General features: G+C 39.8%; 1 protein-coding gene across 1 annotated transcript; it reads left to right on the top strand.

Annotated features, from left to right (window-relative positions):
• The first annotated feature begins 7,203 nt into the window (after window positions 1-7,203).
• Window positions 7,204-19,721, top strand: LOC121919181 (alpha-1-antitrypsin-like). The gene is made up of 5 exons (XM_042445497.1): window positions 7,204-7,254; window positions 12,869-13,516; window positions 15,890-16,160; window positions 18,064-18,211; window positions 18,782-19,721. Exons 2-5 carry the CDS (start codon window positions 12,889-12,891, stop codon window positions 18,971-18,973), a joined length of 1,239 nt encoding a protein of 412 aa, XP_042301431.1. The 5' UTR covers window positions 7,204-7,254; window positions 12,869-12,888; the 3' UTR covers window positions 18,974-19,721.
• The last annotated feature ends 1,078 nt before the right edge of the window (window positions 19,722-20,799 follow it).

The following is a 20,799-nucleotide window of genomic DNA, read 5'->3' as shown; positions in this document are numbered from 1 at the left end:
GGAAGGAAGGAAGGAAGGAAGGAAGGAAGGAAGGAAGGAAGGAAGGAAGGAAGAGGTTCTTTTCCCCATATGTCATGGAAGTATAGGAAAGCAAAAATAAATAAATAAATAAATATTCTAGATGATGATTAGATTTCATTTACAAAAACAAAGGTGAATAAGAATTAAAATCTGAACTTTTCATGTGTAACTAAACATTCTTGCTCCTTTTGTCTCCTTTTTTAGGCACAACATACTATTTTGTTTGCTTGAGTTCCAATTTGTTGATGAAGTTGAATTACAAAGGGGCGGGGGGGCAGATTGAAGACTATAACTAAAATGAATTGGAAAGATAGAATGTTACCAGGTGTTGCTTGTCATGCAACCAGATAACAAGCAGCACCTGCTACTGTTTCCTCTTCTATGCAACCATTAAAGGTACAAGAGCCCACTCCGGTTTTCACTGGCAAGCTGAAGATGAGTGTGGACCAGTTCTTTCTGATTAAATCCAATTGCAAGTCTCAACTAGAAAAGAGCCATTAAATCAACTGAGGATAGGAAGACAACACTTACGTAAATGCCAGTGCTTCAACAGTTCTACTCTAGTTGGGGCTAGCAATTAGATTTAGGCCTGTATGTGATAGAAAGACTCAGAGAAGGAGAAGAAAATATTAGAAAATAGAAAATGAAAGATGAAAAGGAAAATAGGGAAAAGAAGGAAGAGACAAACTGAAGTATTGGACAGAAACTGTGAACAGAAAGTAAAATGAACTAGCTGGGGATGATTTTTGTATACTAGTTCTAGCATACCTTAGGCCCTTTAAGGGGAGGAAATGACAATTAACTTTATGTTAATATTTTATGAGAAGCTACTGTCTTAAGCATAATGAGCAATTGTAAGCCTCACAGAAATGAAATCACTGGCATTTATATCACAGTAAATATAGATTGTATCAGATCTGTCTGTCACAAAAAGGGCAGTCTGCCGGGGCCTAGTTTTCTGCTGGGGGGAAAACGCAGCGGACAAACTGCGGTTTCCCACCAGTGGAAAAAGAACCCGCAAAAAGCAGGTTCTTTTTGCAGCACAATAATGATGCCGCAGTGTGTCAATGGTGCATTTGTGACATCAGTATCGCGCTGTGACGTGCGGACACTAAGCGTCCATCATGCCAAAATGGCAGCGGCCACCTGTACAAGGCGCTGCCATTTTGACGTACGGAACACGTGCTAGGGTTGCGGGGCGTCTGTAAGCGACACCCTGAGGCAACCCTAGCACGTCATCAAGACATGCATCGAGGCCCATCTGTACCAGGCCATAGTTTCCTTGGTAAGAATAACTAAGGTTGTATCCACACTGCAGAATAAAAACAGTTTGATACCACTTTAACTGCCATGACTGTATCCTGCAGAATCATGGGATTTGTAGTTTGGTGAGACACCAGAAAATTTGGTATAAGAGACAGAAATAACATGGAAAGAATAGGAATAGGTCCTGAACCACCAAAGACAAAACTAGTTCATTGGTTAAATGTCTGTACTACAGCCCCTCACTCACAAAGCCACAAGGTTGTGATTTCAATACCAGCCAGGGGCTCAGGGTCAGCTCAGCCTGGCATCCTTCTGAGGTTACAAAAATGAGTACCCAGCTTGTTGGGGGCAATTAGCTTACACATTGTAAACCGCTTAGGAAGTGCTTGTGCACTGATAAGTACTTACTATTACTTACTATAATATGTTTCAGCAAACTTTTTATTGTTGTTGTTGTTGTTATTATTGTTATTATTCAAAAATAACAATATACATATTTAAATGAAACAGCCAGGTCAGGTAAGCTTTCCATAATAAAACAAAAATATTTGAACCTTCTAGAGACCGTTTGAAAGCTCTTTCAAAAATCTATCTAGATGTGATCCCCCTCCCTTTCTTTCACTAGCCTCCACTTATGGTTTGGGCGGCCAAACTAATTTATTTAATAGTCTGCTTTTCTCCCAAATGGGAGAAATCTTAAAGATCTATTCCCTTTGCTATTCACAAAAGCTCAAGAAAGGATTCTCTGGGCAGTTGCTGCTTATCTTGACTTTTGAAAATGCACACACGGCTACAGTAAGACTGGCTATAGTAGAATGCCATTGTGTCCCATCTTCTATTGTTTACAGCAGACATTTTACTACATGTTAGTACAATTTGGACAATTTCATTGTCCAAAAGGTGGAAAAGGCAACAAGGGGGTCAGCTATTTTAGATCTGATCCTAACCAACAAGGATGACTTGTTAATGGGGTGCAATTGGTGGGATCATTAGGTGGAAGTGACCATGTTCTCCTGGAGTTTGTTATACAATGGAAAGGAGAAGCCAGGCAGAGCCAGACACACATTCTAGACTTTAGGAGAGTGGATTTCATTAAACTAAGAGAAGTATTGAGGGTGAGCCTGAGGTCAGAAATACTAAAAGAGAAGGGAGTTCAGGATGGAAGGGAGTTTCTCAAAAGGGAGATATTTTGAGGGCACAATTCAAAACAATTCCAGTGAGGAAGAAAAATGGGAGGGGTCTAAAAAAACAGGATGGATGACTTTCAACTAAGCTAAGTTTTAAATGAAACATGTATAAGAAATGGAAATAGGGGGAAATCACCAAAAAGGAATCCAAAGAAATAGCAGGCAAGTGTAGGGGTAAAGTCAGAAAAGCTAAAGTGCAGAATGAACTCAGGCTTGCTACAGAGGTTAAAAAGAATAAAAAGGGATTTTTGGATATGTCCGCAGCAAAAGGAAGAAGAAGGAAATGGTAGGGCCACTGCGTGGAAAAGATGGCAAAATGCTAACGGGACAGAGAAAAGGCAGAATTACTCAACACCTTTTTTGCCTCAGTCTTCTCAGAAAAGGAAAAGGGTGCTCAGCTTGAGGATAATGGAGCAGAGGACAGAAAAGAGGAATTTCAGCACAGAATAAGTAAAGAGATAGTACAGGAATACCGATTTAACCTAAACGATTATAAGTCTCCAGGACCAAATGAACTACATCCAAGGGTATTAAAAGAACTGGCAAATGTAATATCGGAGCCATTGGCAATAATTTTTGAAAACTCCAGGAGAACAGGAGAAATCCCAGCAGAGGAAAAAAGAGGATCCCAACAATTATTGTCCAGTTAATCTGACATCTATACCAGGAAAGATTCTAGAATAGATCATTAAAAAGAGAGTCTGTGAACATCTAGAAAGCAATGCCATAATCATAAAAAGTCAACACGGGTTTCAGAGAAAGAAGTCATGCCAGACAAACCTGATCTCTTTTTTTAATCAAATTACTGGCTTGTTAGATGAAGGGAATGCTGTGGATATAGTAAATCTTGATTTCAGTAAGGCCTTTGACAAGGTTTCCCATGATATTCTTGCAAACAAGCTTGTAAAAGGTGGGCTAGACAAGGTAACTGTTACATGGATTTGTAATTGGTTGACTGGCTGAACCAAAGGGGTGCTCAACAATGGCTCCTTTTCATCCTGGAAAGAAGTGACCAGTGGGGTCCCACAGGGCTCTGTCCTGGGCCCAGAGCTATTCAACATCTTTATCAATGACTTAGAGGACAAAATTGGGGGCATACTTATCAAATTTGCAGATGACACCAAATTAGGAGGAGTAGCTAGCACCCCAGAGGAAAGGATCAAAATTCAAAATGATCTGAATAAACTAGAAAGCTGGGCCAAAGCTAACAAAATGAAATTCAACATGGATAAATGTAAGGTACTGCACTTAGGGCAGAAAAATGAAATGCACAGTTATAGGATGGGGGACACTTGGCTGACTGAAACTGTGTGTGAAAGGGATCTAGGAGTCCAAGTAGACCACAAGTTGAACATGACTCAACAGTGCGCTGCGGCAGCTAAAAGCCTATGCATCAATAGAAGTATAGTGTCTAGATCAAGCTGCTCCAGAGACTAGGACCCAGAACAATTGATGCAAGCTACAGGAAAAGAGATTCCACCTCAACATTAGGAAGAACCTCCTGACAGTAAGGGCTGTTTGACAGTGGAACACATTTCCTTGGAGTGTAGTGGAGTCTCCCTCCTTGGAAGTCTTTAAACAGAGGCTGGATGGCCATCTGTCGGGGATGCTGTGATGGAGAGTTCCTGCATGGCAGAGGGTTGGACTGGATGGCCCTTGTGGTCTCTTCCAACTCTACGATTCTATGATTCTACAACTCAGCACCAAAAATCTGGGTTTCTCCAACTCTCCTTCAGCATCATCAGAGTGCCAATGCAATTAGACAGAGGATAAAGAAGAAAATGGGGAGGTGGAGGTTAGCAGGTATAAAAAGACTTTGTATAAAGGGGCAGCACTGTCAGAAGATTTGTTAAAAGAGATATGCCTGTATTTTAATGACTTTCCATTGCTTCATAAGCACATGCCATCCTCACCAATGATGTCTGATGTACCTTGGGGTGTTCCTTTTATCAAAGCATTCTTGTTTTCATCATGTACTAAGGCCATGCACTAATGATCAGGGAAAAGTCAGTTTGACCTACATGTAGCCACTCTGTGTTCCCCAAAGTTTGCAGAGCTGGACTCTCCCATCCATGGTAGTTCATCATGGCTCCTTTAGACCTTGCAGAATCCAATAATTCCTTGGGAATGCCAACAGTCATGAGACCTTTTCAGCTATTTCCTCAAATATGTGTAGGTTGCTCAGTCAGGAGCATCTAGGCCCTAGGATTTAATAGCAAGTACAGCAAGTACATTTCTATACCACTTATCAGTGCACTTAAGCACTCCTAAGCAGTTTACAATGTGTAAGCTAATTGCCCTCACCAACCTGGGTAGTCATTTTAGCAACCTTGGAAGGAAGAAAGCCTGAGTCAAGCCTGAGCCCTTTTGCTGGGATTGAACTCGCAACCTTATGGTTTGTGAGTAAGTGGCTGCAGTACAGGCATTTATCCAGTGTACAATCAGGGCTCTAAACCTGAAACCTAGGATGGCTCCTACCAATGTCATTTAGCATCATCCACAGGTGTTTAGAACGTGTCATTCAAAGACCCCCCCCCCCACACACACACACACTAAATCTGACAAATAAAGAATGGAAATTACTTTTTAAGTACTAGTTCATTTTCAAACTCTGCTCTGAAGAGAACTCAGCTTTAACACTTTTACAAGCACAGATTTTAATACACTGAAGTTGTAGTTCAACCAAAGAAACTTTTGCAAGCATGAAGGTTTCCAATCCCTGCTTTTAATGGTCCCCAGTGCTCCCTTTTGGGCCACATTCTCTTTTCTTTATTTTTTTATATTATCAAGTTAAATGTGGCCACCCTTCAAATAATCCTAATTATAATCCACTAACAATCATCAAATATTTGGAAGAGGAGAAATTATGAGAAATTATGATATTGATGATTAACTTTACTCAAGTAAAAACAAAGTTTTCCAAACTTTGGGCTGCTCTTCACTTGCCACATTTTCTTCCTTCCTTCCTTCCTTCCTTCCTTCCTTCCTTTTTCTTTTCTTTCTTTTTAGAATCCTCACTCATCTCCAAAATACTAATTACTTTAATACAGAGAATTAACCAATGGGGTGCCATAGGGTTCTCTCCTGGGCCCAGTGCTATTCAATATCTTTTATCAATGACTTTGATGAAAGAATAGGGGCATGCTTATCAAATTGCAGATGACACAGAATTAGTAGGAATAGCTAATAACCCAAAAGACAGTATCAAAATTCAAAGTGATCTTAATAGATTAAAAGATGGGCCAAAGCTAATAAAATGAATTTCAACATGGAGAAATGTAAAGTACTGCATTTAAGGCAAAAATAAAAATAAAAATGAAATGCATAGATTTAGGAAGTGGGACATCTGGTTTAAAAAGACTATATATGAAAAGGATCTAGGAGTCTAGTAGATCACACATTGAACATGAGTCAACAGTGTAATGCGGCAGCTAAAAAGACCAGTGCGATTCTAGGCTGCATCAATAGAAGCATAGTATCTATATCAAGGGAAGTAATAGTGCCACTGCTTTTGCCAGGCCTCACCTGGAATACTGTGTTCAGTTTTGGCCACCACAATTCAAAAAGGATGTTGATAAATTGGAATGTGTCCAAAGGAGAGCAATTAAAATGGTGGAGGGTCTGGAAAACATGCTCAATGAGGAATAATAACAATAATAATAATAATAAAACTTTATTTCTATACCGCTCTTCCGGTGATCAAAGCGGTGTACAACAAGAGTGTTAATACATACAGATTAAAGATAAAAACCACAATTCTCAAAATACATAAAAACATACAGCCGAGAGTCTTTTCGGTCAATGATATGCAAGTCTATCAAGAATAATTCCTACAATTCCTACAATCCCTAAATGACTTAGGGAGCTGGGTATGTTTAGTCTGGAGAAGAGAAGGTAAAGAGATGATATGATAGTCCTGTTTAACTATTTGAAGAGAGGTCATATTAAGGATGGGGCAAGCTTGTTTTCTGCTGCTCCAAAGACTAGGACCAGGAACAATGAATACAAGCTACAGGAATAGAGATTCCACCATTAGAAAGAAACGCATGACAGTAAGATCTGTTCAGAGAGTGGTGGAGTCTCCTTCTTTGGAGGTCTTTAAACAGAGGCTGAATGGCCATCTGTCGGAGGTATTTTGATTGTGAGATCAATCAAATCTTGAGATCCATCTTGCATGATAGGGGTTTGTACTGAATGGTCCTTTTGATCTTTTCCAACTCTATGATTCTACGATAATCATAATAATTCCTACTAATAATCACCAGATATTTGGAAACAGAGTCATGATTATGATGATAATCACCATCATCCAGGAGGGCAATAGAGATCGACAGAATGGATATCAGTTCAGAAGCAAGACCTGCTGCATTTTAACTTCTAAGCCACCACATCCCTTTATTTTCAATGTAACACTCAATAATTAGTGCTTCAGGATTGCAGTACTTATATGTTCATCAGATTTTATCAAATCCAAATTCCAACTCTTGTAGTCTTGGACCAAACATGGGGTAAGAGACTAGAATATCTAGTACCAAGCCTTTATGTTTTTAATTAGCTTCAGCATATTGCACTGAATTCCCATTCTAGGAGAGAGCAGACAGTAGACCTAGGACCTCTAGTGTACAGAAATTATAATTCTTGGTCAATATAATTTGCAGAAATGTCAGCTGTTTAATGTTTAATAGAAAACATGCATTTATCAGGAATGCTTCACCATATAAAGGAAAGTCCAGGTTCAGAACCTTTTGTTGCTCCTTCAGAGAGGTACCTTGAGTGTAACGTATGTATCATACTTTTTCCTTCCATGAATATGAAAAATGTCTGCTTCCTTAGAATGATCTAATATTTATTTTGTCGAATAAATTATCAGTGTTTCTTATTTTTCAGAGTAACCTATATTTTATTGTATTTGGCCAGTTCTTGCAAATTGGTCATTTTAAGAGTGTACAAAATGGGTTTTTTTTTTAATGTGAAATAACAGCAGCAGTTTCCTTGGCTCTTTTAAAATTACTTGCTATGACATCCTCTTTTTGACTCCCTTACCTTTGGATGTTTCTTTTCCTATGTTTCTGGTCTTCAGACTCATCCTTCTGCCTTCTCAGCTAAATCTCATGCTTGCTTTAGAGATCTGGAGATGGTGCGATGTTGATTCCCACTTCCTACACTTTAATGTAGTTGCATATCCAGAAAGTAATTCTACTCATTATTACTGCTCTGTGAAAGTCCAGACTTCCTTAAATTTATAAAACCCTTCATCCCTTTGAAGAAAAAAACTTGTTATTATTTTTTTGAAGAGCTATATGCCATTTGCTCCTCTTCTTCTTTTTCCTCTTTGTAATGTTTAGAATTCTTGAGATTATTTTTTTAATAATTTCATGTGTTTGATAGAGGCCCACTGCCTCATTTTAAAGACATTGGCCTGTTACAGACTGCCAAAATAAAGCTGCTTTGGGTCTCTTTGGAGGCACGCTATTTAAATGATGCATGCATCCTAAGAATCTGGAAGCTGCACCAAAGCTGCATTCCAGTGCTTAGGAATGGAGTGTGGCTTTGGCGCGACCTCCTGACGCTTAGGAACCATGCATCATTTAAATAGCATGCCTCCAAAGAGACCCGAAGCAGCTTTATTTTGGCAGTCTGTAACAGGCCATTGTAAATACATATTTTGAATTTAACTTGAATTTAACATTCAGTATGAGAGCCAGCACGGTGTAGTGGAATGAGTAGCTGGACTATGACAATAGAGACCAGGGTTCAAATCATTACTCAACCATTGAAATCCACTGGGTGGCCTTGAACAATGCACATATTGTCAGCATCAGAGGAAGGCAATGGCAAACCTCTGAACAAATCTTACCAAGAAAATCCCATGACAGGGTTGCCTTAGGGTCTTAGGATGACTTGGAGGCACACAACACCACACATATTCTATTTAATTATAAAAAGGGCAATTTTATTCTTCCTCATTGATCTGATAGTATCCCGCTATGATGGAAAGCAACTGGACAACAGGACTTTCTATCCATCTCACCACCATCACAGGTTTGTTTAGTGAAGACACAAGAAAGAGCCTTCTGGGTAGCTGCTCCTAAGTTGTGAAATGCCTTCCCATGGAAGACTCAGTTAACCCCCTCCATCCTCTCTTTCTACTGACAGCCAAAGGTCATTTTATTTTGTCAGGTCTTTACTCTTAACTTATTGTGCTGGAAGAGTGTTTTAATGAGTTGTATATTACTTCCATCCTTTTGACTATTTTCTACAAAACTGTTTTAATTTAGTATTTTAATAGGATTGTTTATCTGCATTTTTAACTTCTGTTATCAAATATGTTTTAGTTGTACTTTGTTTTAATTTGTTGTAATCTCATTGAGAGCTAGTGGTGTAGTGGTTTGAGCGCTGGACTATAGCTCTGGAGACCAAGGTTCAAATCCTGGGTCAGCCATGCAAACCTTGGGCAAGCCACACTCTCTCAGTTTCAGAGGATGGCAATGGCAAACCCCCTGTGAAGAAACTTGCCATGAAAACATCATGTTAGGTTCACCTTAGGATTGCCATAAGCTGGAAATGACTTGAAGTCACATATCAACAACAACAACAACAACAACACAGCCAACAGGGGTGTTTTGTGTGGGTGCTTAGTGGGAGAGTTTTGAAGGTGAGATCCTGAGTTCTGTTTTAGTAAGTACTTAAGACTACTGAATATGGACAGTCAGGGAGCTGCTGCAGTCACCTGCAATAGCTGTTGTATGTCTGGTTTCTTGCTGAAGGATGTGAGTAACTTCACCTTCACCAATTGCAAGTTGGTTCCCCTGTTGGAAAAGAAGGTCGAGCAACTTGACACAGATTTATCCACTCTGCAGCATATTAGAAAGCATGAGGATTTCTTAGACAGAGCAGAGCATACTGTCTTGGTTGAGGAATACACAGGGAACATCTTTGGGGTGGAGGTCAGTTCCCAGATAGAAGAGGTACAGTTGGAGGAATGTGACACATAGATGTAGAAAGACTAGGGATCATTCTGTGAGTTTAGACCTGCAGAATCATTTTGAAGTGCTCTCTCTTATCAGTAGTGATGAGGTGAAGTAGGAAGAGCAGCAGTCTCTGTCCTCAGAGAATATGCACAAAACCTTGAAAGGTTCAGCACATACAATGGCCTCTGCCAAACCTTAGATGAGGTTTGTGGGCTTGGCAAGATTTTCTGAGAGATGTGCTGTCTTCCTGAGACAAAAACCCACTGTCCATTATCCCTTCCTTTTGGTCCATGTGGAAACTAATAATACTTACTGCAAGCCACTTCCCCCTCAACTTTCTCATGGCCCTGTGTTTCCTTCACCCTGTCTCTTCCATACTACCTGCAGGTGCTGATGATGATATTTATTTATATCCCATGTAATAGGGATACAAAGTAGCTTACAAATTAAAAATGGAACAGTTAAAAGCATACAAAAGTAGACATTAAAACAAAATTAAACTAAAATGCAATTAAACTTGCCTAAGCCAAGAGAAAAGATACTGAGACCTGCTGCTGCTATCACAGCATTCATCTCCCTTTGTTTCTACCTTATGGCTTTTGCTCTACTGCCTAACTGCTGGGACTTTTCTGCCTTTTTTTCTGAGCAAGATCACTTGATGCTTCCACTTAGACCTTGTTCCCACTATGATTTAAAGTGAATTGCTGATCAGGTTATATGACAGTCATGTCAGGGATGATGGGAGTTGTAGCTCTTCACCTCTGGTTGGAACTCACCACCTGGTTGTGCACCGCGCTGACCAGTTTTGGCCAGTGATTATAGCTTAGCAGAGTTACAGAGAATAGGCTGAAGACCCTGACAAATTCTCCAATCCTTCTCACTCTTGCTTCCACAGAAGTCTTCACCTTCTTCAGGATCCAGCTGGTTCTTGTAGCTTCACCCAAGACACCAGACAACTCAGTAGTCTTATATAAAAGATCTACTTTATTCTACTATATACAGCTCCAAACTAACCAACACAACAATACTCTACTCCTCACTCTATCCACTCTACAATCCACTCTATCCACTACTACAACCCACAAAATACATTGGGATTCTTAGTCATTATTATAGTCAATGCAAGATACCACCCACTGTTGTCTGTTTCCACCCAGTAGGCGTGTACACCATTCTCATTGGTTCTCTTAGTTCATCCTACAATTAGTGATTTCATCATCTCAGCCTTGACCACTTAACAATTGTCAGGTGTGTCCAATTATCCACTTGCACTTCTGTCCTTGGCTTTCAGGACTTGTTAATTGCTTTACCATTTACACCTGTGTGGTTCCCAATTGGCTTCTGCTGAGTCACCCTGACTCACACATACATGTTTTATTTCATTTACTGTATATCCCATGTTGCTTTTTTCTTGACAAGTCATTCCCATTAGAAACCGGTTCCAGTCCTATTGTGATCAGTTTCAATTGCGATTAAGTGAGGCAAATGCAAAAAACCCACTCTTTCCTGACAATAGTTTTTTTGGCAGTTCTTTTGAAAAGAATGGATTCTGAAGTGAGTTCAACAAGTAGGAATGACAGATTTGAATTGCATCATTCTGGAGGGGAAGGACTAATGGCAGAGGGATGTTTACCATCCCACCTCAGTTTTTGGTACATCTACCATTCCCCACTTCCCAGCACTACCTTTGTGTTTATGGTGTGACCTATGGGCGCATGTATTTTTAAAAAAAAATAAAATTGATAGAAGATTCGATTCAGTTGTTTTGCAACTACTTGCAATTACCTGGGTGATCTGCCAGCAGCTCACAGTGAGGCAAGTAGTTGCAAAATCAATGAATTGAATCATATATATATATATATATATATATATATATATATATTAATACATTTTATTTATAGACCGCTATTCCGCAATGATCATAGCAGTGTACAGTAAAAATTGCAATAGAATACAATACAAAATACACAGTGACAGTTAAAGAAGGGAGGGGCTTTGTCCTTCAGGCTGTCCCTGATGTTGCTGGGTCTGCCTGATCGCTCCCTCTGAGGCCAAGATGACAGTTAAGGAGGGAGGAGCCTCTTCCTTCAGGCTGTCCCTGATGTTGCTTTTAAATATATATATATATATATATATATATATATAGAGAGAGAGAGAGAGAGAGAGAGAGAGTTCCCAAGCCGGGCTGTCCAGGTTGCTGCTTATGTCACTGATGATGCACAGATGATTGACATGCATATTGAAGTGGCTCAATTACAAGGAGATAATGAAAAGATCCGCTTCCATAGCGAGAACAATGGACCCTTTGGAATCAATTTACCAACACAGAGCGAAGGTGAATCCCAAACCGGTTAAAATGTAAGTAGGAAGGAGCCCTTAGAGTACTTGATTATGCTGCTGGTGGTTGGCAATTTACTCCTGTTGTTTTGCTGCCTACAGGGGAGGAAGACAACAATTCCGGCTTCCCTCCCAATTCAGTAGTCCCAGACAATGCTCTACCTTGTTTGTGGCAATAAAGACTTCCCACCTTTTATCACAAGGCTACTTGACATGGTGGTGCTACTGTTATTGCATCCCACCTGCTTTTGGCCTTCAGGGTCAGATAAAAACTGCTGGACAGTGGGCAAATGGGAAATAGAACAATCATGTTTGCTTTGATTCATAGTATGAAATGATCTTTGGCTCAAATTGCTTAGGACCACACTTTTCTACTTCAGAACAAAATTGGGCCAATCTGATCCAATGTAGAAGTAGCATAAATTGGACTGAATCAGTCCAGATCTATTTAGGAATCAGCAGGATTAGTCAAACAGCCCTAGTTCTGAATCATACATATCCAAATAGAAAATAAATCTACCAATTGCTTCCTGCCCTTGCATATTTGATCAAATTTTCTTCTATTTTATCTCAATGCAATCTGACTCATAAATTCAGATTAGGGAATGGTAATTTTGTTTGTATTGTTCTGAATAACTCTAACTAGTTCCATTAACTGTAAAATGCCAGGTTGCTTGATTGAAACAGGTCTTAGAAATCAATCCCATAAAGCCCACAGAAATCCTGCAGAACAAAATTCCTGAAGATCACAAGATTATTGGTGAATATTGGGGTATATAAGAGCATTTCCTTGATAAGGAAATGATTATAACTCATGATCATTGTATAATACTGTATAATACTTCTGGTGTCAGCATATGTCTCTCAGTATATGACTCAATATTATTCACTGGAGAACAGAGGTAGAGGTATAATTGTACTCATGCACTGAGTGTAACTTTCCATATGCATTCCAAGGATTGGGTTCTTTGGAAATCCAGTGCTGGATTAGATAGGCCTTTGGTCTGATCTAGCATTGCTGATTTTGTATTCTGAATACCAAGATCAGTATAATCAGACACTGAAAATATGATTCTTTCTTTACAGGTTGCTCCTACAGGAACACAATGTCCAATTTCAATATGGCTTGGCTTCTTGTTGGGCTCTGTGCATTTGTTCACTGTCATCACATCCCTACCTACTTTCAGGCTCAGAGAGAACTGTCTCGTGGTCGTTATCATTTCCCCTATCACAACATAGCTATAGGCAATGCTGATTTTGCTTTCAAATTCTACCATGATGTTGTTTTAGGGGCTGCTGGGAAGAATATATTCTTTTCTCCTCTGAGCATTTCCACTGCCTTTTCCATGCTGGCACTGGGAGCTAAGTCTCACACACTGAATCAACTTTTATCAGGACTTTGCTTTAACCAGACAGAAATCACTGAGCAGGAAATACATGAAAATTTTCGTGCACTCCTTGAGCACTTAAACAATCCCTCCAGAAATATCGAGCTGTCCCTTGGGAATGCCCTTTTCATAGATGAGGAATTCAAACCCCTAAAGAAGTTCCTGCAAGATGCTAAACATTTGTATAAGTCTGACATTTCTCACACTAACTTCAACAATTCTGAAGAAGCTGAAGAGGAGATTAACAGCTACATAGAGAAGAAAACTAATGGAAAATTAGTTGATGTTATCAAGGGTCTTGATGCAGAGGTTTTAATGGTCCTTGTAAATTATATGTTCATGAAAGGTAAGTCAAGTAGGCTCTGTGTAGAAAAACAACCCTATTTCTTATGTTTCTTATATACTGCTTTAATTATTTGATACCAGAATTAACTCATTGATAATCATGTTGTTATTAATTCACTAAAATATATATTTGACCTAATTTTGTAGCTTTCCCAATTAAGAGTGAAGACATGCTTTAGTGAATTAGCATATTAGCATTCATGGACATTTTTTAGGTTAGGTGCTACTGCTATGTATGCTGCCTGCAATATTACGGTAGCTTGAATGATTAAAGACAACCAAACCATGAGACTACTGTGTCCTACAATTGTCCTGATTTGGCAGAGACAGCCCTCTTTGATCCTCTGTTGTCTCACTTTTTCAGCTGCTTTTAAAATGTCCTCATTTCTTTCTCCTCCTCTTTTTGTCCTTAGTTAACTTCAGTTTCCTCCTTTGTCCTGCTGAAAACTTAATTCAGAGTGCAAAAATATTTGCACTAGATCAGCTCAACAGGCGAGGAGAAGGAAGAATCTAACCCTTTGCTGTAGACTCAGGGAAAAGTAAACTGCACTGCAGACTTTCCTATCTTGTCTCTTCCTCCTCCTTAACAGCTTTTGCCATCTTGGGCACACCGGTGTTGCATGGCCATTTATGTTCCAGTTTCAAACTGTGAAATGCTGTGAGGGGATGAGCTAGTCACCAGTTTGTTTCATGTATGGGTCTGATACATAACTGGTCACAGAAACTTGGGTCTTTTTGTATGTGCTGATAACTGTCATTGTGTTAATTTTTCATTGGTCATACCCAATTTGGTAGACCTCAGTTCTCATACTGATTTTGTCAGGTACTGTAGGCTTAAATGCAATTGCTAGTCTCAGCTAGAGCAGAAACTGATACTTGTCAACCTTTATATTAACTTCATTGATTCAGCTGGTTTAATATAGCAAACAGATTTTGGCCTGGAGAAAAAGTTATGTGTTCCTCTGTTGTCAAGTGCAGCTCTCAGCATTCCTTCCCATAGGTTATGGACTTGTCTACATCACTTATAAACCCCAAATTTTCCCCAAGTTCACTACATGCTGTTTACATTGCACACACATAAAAATCTGAATCAGGTATGGACTGTTTATACAACACCCAAACCTGATTTGGGGTTTCCATCCCTTCTTTTGAATTAAAAAGATGTACCTTTTGCTCTGGATTTTCCAGAAAACCCAAAGCAAAATGTGATGATGCTGGCCAGCTCCCTTCCCACATGGTCCCTGCAAGTAGCTGAGTCCCTCTGTGGGCACGGGTCAGCCTGAAGCCAGAACGAAGCTAGGCACCTCCGTGTGACCTTACACATACTTGCAGTGGTGGCACTGGCTGGCTCACAGGGACTATTTAGGAAGACAGCCACCCACTGTTCCTCCAAAAACCTGAAGCAGGTAAGGGGCAGATTCTGGGAAAATTTGGGGCTAATGTACTCCGGGGGTACCCTGGAGTATTCTGGCAAATGTAGATGAGTCCTGGGCTGGCTAGAACTGCTGCAACTTGCAGCCCAACAACATCCAGATGTGGGGTGTACCTTTTAAGAAGGCAAATCTTATCTCATTGTTCCATTGCCAGACAGTAGGCAGCCCATCTGCAACCTGGGCTTCTTTAGGTTTCTCCCACAGCTTTTCAAGAACGGAGAAATCCCATTCTTGAAAAGCTATGGGAGAAGCCCAAGTTGCACATGAGCTGTCTACTACCCAGCAATGGGGCAATGTGATAAGATCTGCCTTCTTAAAGTTACACTCTGCCTCTATCATAGGAGCAAAGGTAATGCAATAAATGCCAATGTCTTTCAATACGTATAAGAAAAGTGAAAATAGCATCACTTGCCTCACTCAGCAAAATTCGGGGTGGAAATACTGGATCAGATTTTATACTTTAGTAATATATGTATTACTTTAAAATGTTCCTGGATGTCTGATTTATGTCAGACTGCAGATCAGGAATCACCAGCATACTATGACTATGGCATCTACCTTCTACTGGAAGCAAATTTCAGAGAAAAAAAGCTTATGGTTCTGATCAGATTTTTTCACCAGAATCTCCCTGCATGTGGTATGATATCATTGCATTAGCTTGCCAATTATTATACCAACTTTTCAGCTGATTCTTGACTACTGACAGTGGAGCCTGCTGCTTCTTATCCTTCTTTGGGGAAAATAATCATTTACAACATTGCATCATATATACGTATCCCCCTCCCCTAGTGCCAATAACACAGAGACGTAGTGCTAATGCAAAATTGGTACCACCTATATGTAATCTCATCAAGTGAATGTGGGATTTACAAAAAACATATCACAGTACTTGGTTATCATAGTGTGAAATGCCTTTATGCTTTTGTCATTTTGTTCCTAAGCCTATTGGGAAGACCCTTTCAATCCTATCAAAACTCGAGAACAAGACTTCTTTATAGATGAACACACTAAAGTGAAAGTTCCTATGATGTACAGAAATGGCCGTTATTATACATACCATGATAGAGATGTGTCCTGTCAAGTGGTGGTGCTACCATACAAGGGCACTGCTTTAGCATTCTTCATCATGCCTGACCCAGGGAAAATGAAGCAGGTGGAAGATGCCCTGGGGATAGATCTTTTGACAAAATGGTTTACTTCATTGACAGAAAAGTAAGTCAACGGGCTATTGTGGGTAGTGTGTTAAAGCTTGATTGATGAATGTTTGATTCCAATCCCTACACCATCATCTTATCATCTTTCAGTTTGACATAAATCAGACTTGTTATTACCTTGTAGATTTGATAAGGGGAGGAAACCTTCCTATTCAGCCCTGAATTCATATAGGAGAGGCAGGAGAATCAGTGTCTATAGAGTAATTCTAACCCCTTCTTAAGGCTGACTGAGAGAAATTAATATATGGAGGAAGACTCCTTCTGCAGTAGTAGAGGAACCACAGTGGCATGTCAACGCATCTGCCCCAGAAGGCCTACAGAAAGTCCTATGGTCTTTATAGGACTCAAAATGGTTCACCCTTGGAACCATGACATAAAAAGCCTATCAGTTCCCATAAGGTATCTTTATGTCCACTAGTCTTGGCCTGGCATAAGTATTTTCCCTCCAAGAGAAACAAGACAGCACCTGAAGCTGATATGTAGAAGTCCGGAGGTATCGGATTCAGTGACGTAAACTTAAGTTGATTGAATTGAACTCAACTTGGACTTAAGTCACTTCAGGGACTTAACATGGAACTCAACTCAACAATCAATAACACACTCATTTGACTCGTGACTTGTATATTTTTAGTGACTGGCTTCCTGGTCTAGCTTCATCCAGAAACAGTAAATGTGTTAGGCAATGGGCTTGAGGTCTGCTCAGCAGCCTCCCTGCTGTATATTAGAATAGCCTTCTAAAGCTTTTCAGAAGCTTTGAAAGGATCCTTCTGCTTCAAGCCCATTGCCCAACACCTTTTTTGTTCTCTGAGAATTTTTTTTACCTAATTTTATACACATCTTCTCCATTTTAAGTTACTGAAACTCCATCCCCCCCCCCACACACACATATACTGCCACCTCCTCCTTTTTTTCCTGATAAAGCTGGCTTACAGACTTGGTACTTGACTTGAAATTACCTTGCAAGGATTTCAGTCCCAACTTGGGACATGAAGGTAGAGATATGAGACTTGACTTGAGACTTGGTTTAAAACACTTAAATGCATCTCAGGTCAGATCCCCCTCTATTTAGCTCTCTCTCTCTGAAACTTCGGCGGGTTACATACTGCCGGATTGCGGCGGTCTCCCACCGCCGCCGCTTGCAGCATCCGGGAGCCGCAGTGGCCAAACTGCGCGACTCCCGGACGCTCCGAGGAAGGAGCGCAGAAATCATGCTCCTTCCTAGGCCCTGGAAAAGATGTCGTGAGGCACTAGTTGCGCACTCACAGCATCACTTCCAGGGCGCGACGTGCAGACGCACAGCGTCTGCTACGTCAATGTGGTAGCGGCCATGTGGAACGGCCGCCGCCATTTCTCACGGACTGAATCCGTGATAGGGTTAGGGGCATCTGGAAGAGATGCTCCTTTCTAACCCTAGCATGGACTCAGTCTGTGCTAGGGTGCCCGTCTGTAATGGGCCATCCTCTGTAAGTCTTAATTAGCTTACAGTTGTAAACTGCTTAGAGACTGCTTAGTGTAGTATGAAGTGGTATATAAATGAAGCTGCTATTGCTATTTTAGTTTTGATTATAATATTTCTATGCTGCTCCTTGTTGTGAGATCTTATATATAATTCATTACTGCAGACATAGTTCAATTTCATTGGGGAACTGGAAATAGAAACTCAAATGTGAAATCAAATTTCTGAGCCAAAAGTTCCACAGAACAACATGCCACATTTTTTCACCTTCTCTATATGAAAGAATGTTTGGTACATGGATTGAAAATGACCCCAACCCTTTTCTAGTATAATGGCAAATGGAAAGCTGCTGAATGCAAAGATACTCTAACACCTTTTTGAACTAGCAACATGGCAACTGATCTATAAAAGAAACCTCACCAGTTTCTGGTTCTTATTTCAACAGGAGAATAAATCTCCATCTTCCAAAGTTTTCCATATCTACCAAATATGTTCTCAAAGGGATATTGAGAAGATTGGGTATTACTGATATATTTACAGAGGATGCTGATCTATCTGGAATTACTGGGAAGCCTGACCTGAAGATTTCCAAGGTATGAGCCTCAAATTCCATCGTACTACAAAAATAAAACCAAGAACAATTGTTGTTGTTGTTGTTGTTAACCCCATTTTCCAAAAGATAGCTTACAAAAATTAAAACAAATACCAATAAAACAGTATTGTAAAAATGCAGTTAAACTATATATAAGAATCCTTTCAACAATTTCTTGATTATTTCATCCTCCCATATGAGGATGAATAATTATGAGATATCAAAGACATAGCCATGCTAGTCTGGAGAATCAGAGTATTAAGGGTTATTGTAGCACCTCTGACAGTAAGTGGAATAAGGAGGCTGGTAGCATAAGCTTTTATAGACTTTAGTCGACTTCCTCAGATGCTTGGGATCAGTGTTATGGGATAGTTATCCTGCCATGGGAGAAAACAAATACATGTCCTCTCTATTCTCCCTGCAGTTAAAGATCTCAAAATGTTGTATGCAATATTGTTTGGGACAGAAATCTCAGTTGATCATGATAGAAATGACAATGCTAAAAAAATGTCTCCCAAGACATCAAATGGATTCCTGTTCCCTTACTCATTCTTGTTTCCCTTCCTTGCAGGCTATTCACCAAGCTTATCTGAATGTCTATGAGAATGGCACTGAAGCTGCTGCTAGTACTGACAGTCAGATTGTTCCCAATTCTCTCTCTCCTACAATAAAAATCAACAGACCCTTCATAATGACAATCATTGAATCTCAAAGCATGTCCTTCTTATTCATGGGGAAAATTACAAATCCTAATGAGAACTGATCACATAACTAGTGTTTCAGTTGTAATATGGACTATAATGCTTCTTAAATTACATTTACTATTCTGAAATTGTCACTGTCACATATTCTTAAATGGTAGAATTCAAAGATATAGCTGTGTTAGTCTGTTGAATCAATACATAGAGAGATCTTGTAGCACCTTTGAGACTGGCTTCCACTCCACCAAATGCATCTGAGGAAGTAGACTGAAGTCTACGAAAGGTCATGCTGCCAATTTCTTTCTTTCAGTTAGTCTCGAAGGTTCCACAAGATCTCTCTACATGCATATTCTTAAAGAAATTAAATACCGATGACATAGGCCCAAAACACACGGGTCAAAAGAAACGGCTTCTGGCTGCTTTGGGGGTATAGAGTTCAGATAAAGCAAGCAGCTGGAAGCCATACCAAAGCTGCAGTCTGGTCCTTTGGACTGAATCAAGATGGAGTGGAGAAAAATTGTTCCTGGTGGCAGCTGGCTTGGGATTGTAGCAGCATTTCACTTTGGAAGCAGGCCATGCAGTTGCCGCACTCCTGGTGCGATCACAGTCAGAATAGTCTCTGGCCACTCCTGGCAGGCCATCTGCTTTGCCCCATAGACATACCGACACAAAGTGGGTTTCTTGAGTACCTGTCCATTGTGTGAGGGGTACAGGTCTGCTCTTCTCCAACTCAAACAACAAAGTCCCTGAATTGGCTCTTGGTTTCTGCTGCTATCTTTTTCTGTCTTTTGAATAAAGAAATAATTATTTGATGCAAAATCAGCTTGTCCTTTTGTTTCATTGTTATTAGGAGTCACTTCAGTTAACTGTCCATTTTTAAGACCTTCACGTTGTAAGGCCCTGCAGAGAGTAAGCGTCTGGAAGTAACCCAGCAAGTAAAACCAGTGCACTGCTCTTAACAAGAAACTGTTGTCAGGACCATCAGGATACCAAAGTTCAGAAATTCAAGCTCAGTTATAAAAACTTAGAAAACCTTTAAGAAAAATATAATAATAATAATAATAATAATAATAATAATTTTTATTTATATTTCCTTCTTCTCCCAAGGATCGAAGTGGGATTACATCATTAAAAATACAATACTAATCCCGATAGTGGCTATAAATACTAATACTGAATTACAACATTCCTATTAGTTCCTTAAAATATCTAATCATAAAATAATATAGATCCAGTCCAGTGACTTTCATTGTCAGAACTGACCAGCAAACATTACAACCACATAATTAAACTACACATAATTCAAATTTCAAGTGGACAGATTTCTCTTTCTTTTCTCACACCATCCTTTTTCTTTGTTGCTACATCCAGATGCTCTCTCTCAAATGACTTGATCATGACCACCTCTTTTCCTGGCTTATCTCAGTTCCTGACCTGAGCTCACAGTTCAAAAACATGGTTCTAAAATATTCATTGAAATATACTATAAGTTTTACATATTCCATTACTACAAGCCTGCAAAGACAGGTCAAAATAAAGCTGTTTCGGGTCACTTTGAAGGTATGCTGTTTAAAATGACACACACATCTTAAGAGGCCAAAAGCTGCACCAAAGCTGCGCTCCAGTCCTTAGGACTGGAGCGTCGCTTTGATGTGACTTCTGGTCTCTTAGGACGCATGCATCATTTAAACAGCATACCTCCAAAGTGACCCGAAACAGCTTTATTTTAGCCTGTCTGTATGGGCTCTACATTATGGCAGGGCAAAAGTAGTGCAACCCCTGACTGCTGTTAGGCATACCTCACTATCTCTCCTTACACTAACATACTCTAGCAAAATCATTAGTAGCAGCAGTAGTAGTAGTAGTATTTCTTACCCACCTCTCTCCA

Source organism: Sceloporus undulatus, chromosome 1 (assembly GCF_019175285.1).
Source record: "Sceloporus undulatus isolate JIND9_A2432 ecotype Alabama chromosome 1, SceUnd_v1.1, whole genome shotgun sequence".
NCBI classification, from domain to species: Eukaryota; Metazoa; Chordata; class Lepidosauria; order Squamata; family Phrynosomatidae; genus Sceloporus; species Sceloporus undulatus.
This window is presented reverse-complemented; position numbering and strand designations above follow the sequence as displayed.